The sequence below is a fragment of the Drosophila takahashii genome, chromosome 3L (genome assembly GCF_030179915.1).
Source record: "Drosophila takahashii strain IR98-3 E-12201 chromosome 3L, DtakHiC1v2, whole genome shotgun sequence".
Lineage (NCBI taxonomy): Eukaryota > Metazoa > Arthropoda > Insecta > Diptera > Drosophilidae > Drosophila > Drosophila takahashii.
Window position 1 is genome coordinate 34,793,222 of NC_091680.1, and position 10,280 is coordinate 34,803,501.

At 37.8% G+C, this 10,280-nt stretch overlaps 1 protein-coding gene across 1 annotated transcript; it reads right to left on the reverse strand.

The window, feature by feature from the left end:
- Positions 1–3,540: 3,540 nt before the first annotated feature.
- On the reverse strand, positions 3,541–4,446 carry LOC138912975 (uncharacterized). Its single transcript, XM_070215030.1, has one exon. The coding sequence runs from the start codon at positions 4,444–4,446 to the stop codon at positions 3,541–3,543; it is 906 nt and encodes a 301-aa protein (XP_070071131.1).
- Between the last annotated feature and the right edge of the window lie 5,834 nt (positions 4,447–10,280).

Consider the following 10,280-nt stretch of genomic DNA (forward strand, 5'->3'; position numbering starts at 1 on the left):
TATGTTCTAAGGCGCCCTTTGACCATGTTGTAATATGTTTGAAGGCCCCTTTGACCATATTGTAATATGTTCTAAGGCCCCTTTGACCATATTGTAATATGTTCTAAGGCGCCCTTTGACCATGTAGTAATATGTTTTAAGGCCCCTTTGACCATATTGTAATATGTTCTAAGGCCCCTTTCACCATATTGTAATATGTTCTAAGGCCCCTTTGACCATATTGTAATATGTTCTAAGGCTCCTTTGACCATATTGTAATATGTTCTAAGGCGCCCTTTGACCATATTGTAATATGTTCTAAGGCGCCTTTTGACCATATTGTTATATGTTCTAAGGCCCCTTTGACCATATTGTAATATGTTCTAAGGCGCCCTTTGACCATATTGTAATATGTTCTAAGGCTCCCTTGGACCATATTGTAATATATTCTAAGGCCCCTTTGACGATATTGTAATATGTTCTAAGGCGCCCTTTGACCATGTTGTAATATGTTTTAAGGCCCCTTTGACCATATTGTAATATGTTCTAAGGCGCCCTTTGACCATGTTGTAATATGTTCTATGGCCCCTTTGACCATATTGTAATATGTTCTAAGGCCCCTTTGACCATATTGTAATATGTTCTAAGGAACCTTTGACCATATTGTAATATGATCTAAGGCCCCTTTGACCATATTGTAGTATGTTATAGGCCCCTTTGACCATATTGTAATATGTTCTAAGGCGCCCTTTGACCATATTGTAATATGTTCTAAGGCCCCTTTGACCATATTGTAATATGTTCTAAGGCGCCCTTTGACCATATTGTAATATGTTCTAGGGCGCCCTTTGACCATATTGTAATACGTTCTAAGGCCCCTTTGACCATATTGTAATACGTTCTAAGGCGTCCTTTGACCATATTGTAATATGTTCTAAGGCCCCTTTGACCATATTGTAATATGTTCTAAGGCCCCTTTGACCATATTGTAATATGTTCTAAGGCCCCATTGACCATATTGTAATATGTTCTAAGGCCCCTTTGACCATATTGTAATATGTTCTAAGGCGCCCTTTGACCATATTGTAATATGTTCTAAGGCCCCTTTGACCATATTGTAATATGTTCTAAGGCGCCCTTTGACCATATTGTAATATGATCTAAGGCCCCTTTGACGATATTGAAATATGTTCTAAGGCCCCTTTGACCATATTGTAATATGTTCTAGGGCGTCCCTTGACCATATTGCAATACGTTCTAAGGCCCCCTTGACCGTATTGTAATACGTTCTAAGGCGTCCTTTGACCATATTGTAATATGTTCTAAGGCCCCTTTGACCATATTGTAATATGTTCTAAGGCCCCATTGACCATATTGTAATATGTTCTAAGGCCCCTTTGACCATATTGTAATATGTTCTAAGGCGTCCTTTGACCATATTGTAATATGTTCTAAGGCCCCTTTGACCATATTGTAATATATTCTAAGCCCCCTTTGACCAAATTGTAATATGTTCTAAGGCCCCTTTGACCATATTGTAATATGTTCTAAGGCGCCCTTTGACCATATTGTAATATGTTCTAAGGCGCCCTTTGACCATATTGTAATATGTTCTAAGGCCCCTTTGACCATATTGTAATATGTTCTAAGGCCCCTTTGACCATATTGTAATATGTTCTAAGGCGCCCTTTGACCATGTTGTAATATGTTTTAAGGCCCCTTTGACCATATTGTAATATGTTCTAAGGCCCCTTTGACCATATTGTAATATGTTCTAAGGCGCCCTTTGACCATATTGTAATATGTTCTAAGGCGCCCTTGGACCATATTTTAATATGTTCTAAGGCCCCTTTGACCATATTGTAATATGTTCTAAGGCGTCCTTTGACCATATTGTAATATGTTCTAAGGCCCCTTTGACCATTTTGTAATATGTTCTAAGGCCCCTTTGACCATATTGTAATATGTTCTAAGGCGTCCTTTGACCATATTGTAATATTTTCTAAGGCCCCTTTGACCATATTGTAATATGTTCTAAGGCCCCTTTGACCATATTGTAATATGTTCTAAGGCGTCCTTTGACCATATTGTAATATGTTCTAAGGCCCCTTTGACCATATTGTAATATGTTCTAAGGCGTCCTTTGACCATATTGTAATATGTTCTAAGGCCCTTTGACCATATTGTAATATGTTCTAATGCGTCCTTTGACCATATTGTAATATGTTCTAAGGCGCCCTTTGACCATATTGTAATATGTTCTAAGGCCCCTTTGACCATATTGTAATATGTTCTAAGGCGTCCTTTGACCATATTGTAATATGTTCTAAGGCCCCTTTGACCATTTTGTAATATGTTCTAAGGCCCCTTTGACCATATTGTAATATGTTCTAAGGCGTCCTTTGACCATATTGTAATATGTTCTAAGGCCCCTTTGACCATATTGTAATATGTTCTAAGGCCCCTTTGACCATATTGTAATATGTTCTAAGGCGTCCTTTGACCATATTGTAATATGTTCTAAGGCCCCTTTGACCATATTGTAATATGTTCTAAGGCGCCCTTTGACCATATTGTAATATGTTCTAAGGCGCCCTTTGACCATATTGTAATATGTTCTAAGGCCCCTTTGACCATATTGTAATATGTTCTAAGGCGTCCTTTGACCATATTGTAATATGTTCTAAGGCCCCTTTGACCATTTTGTAATATGTTCTAAGGCCCCTTTGACCATATTGTAATATGTTCTAAGGCGTCCTTTGACCATATTGTAATATGTTCTAAGGCCCCTTTGACCATATTGTAATATGTTCTAAGGCCCCTTTGACCATATTGTAATATGTTCTAAGGCGTCCTTTGACCATATTGTAATATGTTCTAAGGCCCCTTTGACCATATTGTAATATGTTCTAAGGCGCCCTTTGACCATATTGTAATATGTTCTAAGGCGCCCTTTGACCATATTGTAATATGTTCTAAGGCGCCCTTGGACCATATTTTAATATGTTCTAAGGCCCCTTTGACCATATTGTAATATGTTCTAAGGCGTCCTTTGACCATATTGTAATATGTTCTAAGGCGCCCTTTGACCATGTTGTAATATGTTCTAAGGCGCCCTTTGACCATATTGTAATATGTTCTAAGGCGCCCTTGGACCATATTTTAATATGTTCTAAGGCCCCTTTGACCATATTGTAATATGTTCTAAGGCGTCCTTTGACCATATTGTAATATGTTCTAAGGCCCCTTTGACCATATTGTAATATGTTCTAAGGCGTCCTTTGACCATATTGTAATATGTTCTAAGGCCCCTTTGACCATATTGTAATATGTTCTAAGGCCCCTTTGACCATATTGTAATATGTTCTAAGGCGCCCTTTGACCATATTGTAATATGTTCTAAGGCCCCTTTGACCATATTGTAATATGTTCTAAGGCGCCCTTTGACCATATTGTAATATGTTCTAAGGCCCCTTTGACCATATTGTAATATGTTCTAAGGCTCCTTTGACCATATTGTAATATGTTCTAAGTCGTCCTCTGACCATATGGTAATATATTCTAAGGCCCCTTTGACCATATTGTAATATGGTCTAAGGCGCCCTTTGACCATATTGTAATATGTTCTAGGTCCAGTTTCCGAGTGACGATGTGAATTAAAAGTCCATCCAAAATTTGTTGCGTAGTGGCCAGGGTTCGAATTGCCCGCAGATGCGAATTCATGCAATCACTGAGCTCCCGAAGACCCTTCGACGATCCCTTCTCGACACCCTTTAAACCAAATATTGCCTGAACGTGTGCCTGAAAGTGTAAAACTTTATTATCAAATCGATTAACCAGCAAATTCATAGCCTCTTTGTAATTAGCATTCGAGGGTTCAAGCGAGCGTATGGTTTCCAGGGCCACGCCGCCCAAACTCGAACGCAAATATTGTAGTTTTTCAATGTCACTTAGCTCATCATCATTTCCGATGACCGTATTGAAAGTCGCAAGATATTCGGGCCACTCAGAGTAGGATCCATGAAAACAAGCAATTTCCATATTTGGCAACCGGGGCTTCCTAGATCGAAAAGAGAGATCCGCATTATTAGTGAGATCAATAGATGTTGAGTTTGCAACGTTTGAAGCCGGCAATTGCGACTTGCGATGAGCAGCCAAGCCTCGATTTAGTTTCGCCTTCACATCCATGAAAGCCTCGGCAAATTCAATCCGATGGTCGCTCGAGATCTCTGCAAAATCCAGTCTTTCCAACGATGTCTGCGCAGAATCAAATGCCTGGTTTACGGAATTGATCCATTCCATTCGCGCTAGCAAATCAGCTTCGTCAAACTGATTAAGCGCCTCAGGGTTTAAATAAAATTTCATCGAGTTAATTTGCCGCAGAGTAGATTGGGCTTTGACTCGGTAGTAGTCAACGTCACTTGTGGATTCATTTTGAGCCCGAACCGAGTTTTCCGTATCAGGCATTTTTATTTTGATCACAAGAAAAAAAGATAATAAAATAAAATGTCCGACCGCGTTAGAGGCACAAAACACCTTATATTTTTTACCGCGAAAATGTAGAGGTTAACAACCGTCGCCGAAATGCAACGGAACCTTTAACTTGGTTGTTGTTGTTCTTGCCGATGAATTGCCTGCCTAGCAACAGCGGATTTATGTAACTGGCAACGAATGTATGTATGGCTATATGTACATACCTTGATACCTTGATATGTACCCCTACCTTGATACCCTCTCTCCTTTAGTTTCTCCAACTAAAATGAGATGTTTTCGGAAATGTGACTATAATAAACTTAATTTAATGATTTAATACGATTGGACAGATCTTTATAACTGTGTGGACATCGAAAGTGCAACGGAACTTTTCTATAGCGTTCTAAACACTTTTTTTAATGAATGCGTTCCTGATAGGCTTCCTCCCAAGCCGAACAGGCCCCCCTGGTTTACAAATGCGCTTCAAAGACTAAAAAATCTTAAAACAAACACTTATAAAAAGTATAAAAAATCGGGTAAGCCATCTGATTTTTCGAAATATGGTGTGGCTCGATCTGATTTTAATGTTCTTAACAGTCATTGCTATTCCATGTATTTAAATCGTTGTAAATTTGAATTTACAAATGATCCGAAGCAATTTTATAACTTTGTCAACGCAAAGCGAAAGTCATCAGCTTTGCCTTCATCGGTTCGATTTAACTCAATGGAGGCATCGACTGACTCTGAAATTGCTGATTTATTCTCTGACTTTTTCCAAACTACTTATAGCTCTTCTTCATGGTCAGAATCAAATTACCGTAATCCCTTAAATAGGGCAAATTGTATTTTTTCCCCTATAATTACCGAAAGTTCTCTCTTAAGAGATTTAACATCAACAACGCCAACTTATTCTCCCGGTCCTGATGGACTTCCTGGGTGTGTGCTTAAGTTTTGTGCATCAACCATCTGCAAACCTATTCTTAAACTTTTTCAATTGTCTATTTCATCATCAGTTTTTCCAACTATCTGGAAGGATTCTTTTATTATTCCACTTCACAAAAAGGGTGCGAAGGCGGATGCCCAGAATTATAGAGGTATTTCTAAATTGTCGGCTATTCCAAAAGCCTTTGAACGTATTATCACTTCTCATTTGCAACATTTATGTTCCTCGCTAATATCACCGTGTCAGCACGGTTTTGTTAAGCGAAGATCGACTACCACCAACCTACTTGAATTGTCATCAATTGTAATAAATGGATTTAACAATAAAATGCAGACTGACGTTGTATATACAGATTTCAGTAAAGCCTTTGACTCTGTTAACCACTCTCTTCTTTTATTCAAATTAGATTTGCTTGGGTTTCCATGTAATCTATTAACTTGGATTTCAAGCTATTTGAATGGGAGGACTCAGAGGGTTATATTTAAGAACGCTGTTTCAAAAACGATCCATGTGACATCTGGAGTACCTCAGGGTAGTCATTTGGGCCCTTTGCTGTTTACTTTGTTTATTAACGATCTTCCCTCTATTGTAACACATTCTCGTGTACTAATGTATGCGGATGATGTTAAGCTTTGTTTGGTTTTGGCTTACAATCAGACATTGATCAATTTCAAGTATGGTGTGAGTATAACCTCTTAAATTTGAACTGCTTAAAATGCAACGTAATGACCTTTTATAGGGTCACCCCTACCTTTATAAGTTATTCGCTTCAGAATTTGCCACTTGACCGTATATATTCAGTAAATGATTTAGGCGTTCTTCTGGACCCGAAGCTTAAATTTGACTGCCACATAATGTCGACAGTCAATAAAGCTATGAGTGTTCTTGGGTTTATAAAGCGTTGGTCAAAAGAATTTGATGACCCTTATATAACCAAATTATTATTTACCTCCCTTGTCCGTCCTATATTGGAATATTGTTCTTCGGTTTGGAGCCCACAATACCAAGTCCACATTGACCGTATAGAGTCGGTACAAAAAAAATTTCTCCTTTTTGCCCTTCGTAGTTTGAACTGGGATCAAAACGTAAGGCTACCTTCCTACCAGAGTAGATTATTATTGCTAAATTTACCGACACTTGCAAATCGTAGAAAAATGCTTGGTACCATTTTTATGCATAATCTTATAAGAGGTGATATTGATTCTGTAGAGCTTGTTAGCCGCCTAACTTTTAATGTTCCCGTTAGACTAACACGTAATTATCATCCTCTTAATTTACCTCGATGTACATCAAATTTTGGTCTGCACGAGCCCTTTCGCGTTCTATGTAATAACTATAATGTTCTTTATCATTTAATTTGCACCTCAACTTCAATCCCGGTATTAAAAACTAACATTTTAACTCATTTGCTTCACTCCTAACTGCATGTTTTTTTTCATTATTGGTCCCGTCTTTATGGGTTTTATGTATTCTTCCTCGCGAACTCGCATTTTTGCCCAAATTTACAAAAGGGCCCCGCGCGTAACAAGCACGTGCTTGGTGTCGTTGGGCCACTTGTTTGTACTTCTCGTAGTGCATCAACGTCCATCATATATATATATATATGTAATATGCGCTTTTACCAACGATACACTGGCTAAGTATTATTTGCACAACAGTTTTGGTGTTTTTTCACAGCGCGAAATGCACAAAAAATCAAACGGCCGGCTGTGCACCTTTATATGCACAAATGTATGTTCGTGTGTTTGTGACCGAATGCACGAAAATGACAGCGAAACAAAGCGTTTGTTTAAACTATATTAAACAATCGCGAGACCGAGTTGCAGACTCCGATAAAAACTGCTATCACGTCGGGGTCACCAAATGTTTGTGGGAAAAACAACGAATATGCCACCCTTATTTTAGTTATAAATAAAAACGCACGAATAGGTTCTATTATATGTATATCATTTATTCGGAGCGGCAAACGGACTGTGTTAAAGTTGGCTCCACGCTATTAATATATATATGCAGGCCTACAAAGTAGTCGCTGAATAGATAAGCGACAGCTTTAGGAGAATGAGAGAGATGGCGACAAAAGATAAGCAAAGAGCGCTGCAGGTGCCGTCGTACACCTATGCGCGCATGACTAGGCGCTGGCGCTCTGCTCCGAACAGCCCCTTTGACCATATTGTAATATGTTCTAAGGCCCCATTGACCATATTGTAATATGTTCTAAGGCCCCTTTGACCATATTGTAATATGTTCTAAGGCGCCCTTTGACCATATTGTAATATGTTCTAAGGCGCCCTTGGACCATATTGTAATGTGTTCTAAGGCCCCTTTGACCATATTGTAATATGGTCTAAGGCGCCCTTTGACCATATTGTAATATGTTCTAAGGCGCCCTTTGACCATATTGTAATATGTTCTACTCCTCTTTGACCATATTGTAATATGATCTAAGGCCCCTTTGACCATATTGTAATATGTTCTAAGGCCCCTTTGACCATATTGTAATATGTTCTAAGGCGCCCTTTGACCATATTGTAATATTTTCTAAGGCCCCTTTGACCATATTGTAATATGTTCTAAGGCGCCCTTGGACCATATTGTAATGTGTTCTAAGGCCCCTTTGACCATATTGTAATATGTTCTAAGGCGCCCTTTGACCATATTGTAATATGTTCTAAGGCCCCTTTGACCATATTGTAATATGTTCTAAGGCCCCTTTGACCATATTGTAATATGTTCTAAGGCGCCCTTTGACCATGTTGTAATATGTTTTAAGGCCCCTTTGACCATATTGTAATATGTTCTAAGGCTCCTTTGACCATATTGTAATATGTTCTAAGGCTCCTTTGACCATATTGTAATATGTTCTAAGGCTCCTTTGACCATATTGTAATATGTTTTAAGGCGCCCTTTGACCATATTGTAATATGTTCTAAGGCGCCCTTTGACAATATTGTAATATGTTCTAAGGCGCCCTTTGACCATATTGTAATATGTTCTAAGGCGCCCTTGGACCATATTGTAATGTGTTCTAAGGCCCCTTTGACCATATTGTAATATGTTCTAAGGCGCCCTTTGACCATATTGTAATATGTTCTAAGGCCCCTTTGACCATATTGTAATATGTTCTAAGGCCCCTTTGACCATATTGTTATATCAAATAAAAACACCTCTTAACGAGGTAAAAAAATAGTGACGATCGCACCTTCAACATACAAAAGTTCTGATATCAACATTTGTGACGAAAAATTATTACACTCGTCATTAAATAGACTTTCTAATATTTTCTCATTCGGCCCGCCCTAGCAAACTATTCCAGCCTTTTTCCCTTCACAGGCATTTTCTATTGCAGCGTGCCGAATGAGAAAATATTAGAAAGTCTATTTAATGACGAGTGTAATAATTTTTCGTCACAAATGTTGATATCAGAACTTTTGTATGTTGAAGGTGCGATCGTCACTATTTTTTTACCTCGTTAAGTGGTGTTTTTATTTGATATCAGAAGTTTTTGTTTGTTTACTTTTGCTCTCATAGGTGCTAATATAAACATTTAAATTTAAATTGGTCATAAATCATAATTTTTAAACTATTGTATTTTAACGAATTCAGTTAAAAAGGCGTTGAAGTATTTCAAAATACCTTTTAAACGAGGTATAGCACATGTCTGTACCTTTAGTAGTGTAGAACTTACAAACTAACGAAATGTAGCTGTTTTTAGCTTTTTCCCGCTAAAGTAGCGGCTTTTTCCAAAAGTCGTAGAACAAAAGATTCCTATATGGAACTCTTAAGTGCAAATTTACTGATTCCATGACCCTAAAATACAGTTCGAATACCCTCACACAAAATTCAATACTCAGGGAGCGTTAGTAGTTCGAGCTTGCAAAAGTGGCTATTTTCGTATAAAAATAACTTTTAAACGTGACTTTTTACAGTAATGTGTTATATACCAAAATTTAAGGAATCTCTAGGGCTATACAGTTTAAAGTTTTAAAGAAAATCGTTAGAGCCGTTTTTGAGAAAAATAAAAAAAAGCTAAAAAAAAAGTTTTAAAAAATTTCCTTTTGTTCATATTTTTTTAACTATTACAGTTACAGAAATTGCATATAGAAAGCGTTTATAGTATTTAAAAATTCCTTTCAAACGAGATATAACACAAGTCTGTAGCTTTACTAGTATAGAAGTTACGGCTTTCCGAATTTTAGCTACTTATAGCTGTTTTCCCGCTAAACTAGCGAGTTTTTCCAAAAGTGGTAGAACAAAAGTTTTTTATATCGATGTGATGAACGTCATATTAAATTTTCAAAACTTAGAAAACATGTTTTGGACAAACTGACAAACTGACAAACAGAATTAAATTTTCATTTTGGGAAGACGAAGAAAATCTTATTTTGGCTATAACTTTTGAACGGAGCGTCGGATTTTGACAAATGACCCCTCATTCGACGGGTATTTTCAAAAGGAATACAACTAAAACATTGAGAGGGGGCAATTATCCCCACCGGCCCCAACAGCTCCAAATTTCGAAATATTCACTTTTTCACTTTCACGTGTCTCTCTCCCAAGCCATTTGATTTTCTTAGAGTCTTGGTATGCAATCCTGTTAGTTTTCGCAATACCTTTCGATAGGTGTATCATTCATTATGATCGGACCATCACAGTAGATTTTCATTTCTTCGTGTATATATAGTAGTCGCCTTCGCACCCTCTCCTGGTGCGCTTCGTCACTACATGGACTGCCGTCCATAGTGATGTTCTAAGGCGCCCTTTGACCATGTTGTAATATGTTTTAAGGCCCCTTTGACCATATTGTAATATGTTCTAAGGCCCCTTTGACCATATTGTAATATGTTCTAAGGCCCCTTTGACCATATTGTAATATGTACTACTCCTC

Coding starts and splice junctions, on each gene's coding strand:
- LOC138912975 (XM_070215030.1), bottom strand. CDS start 4,446: ATGCCTGATACGGAAAACTCGGTTCGGGCTCAAAATGAATCCACAAGT.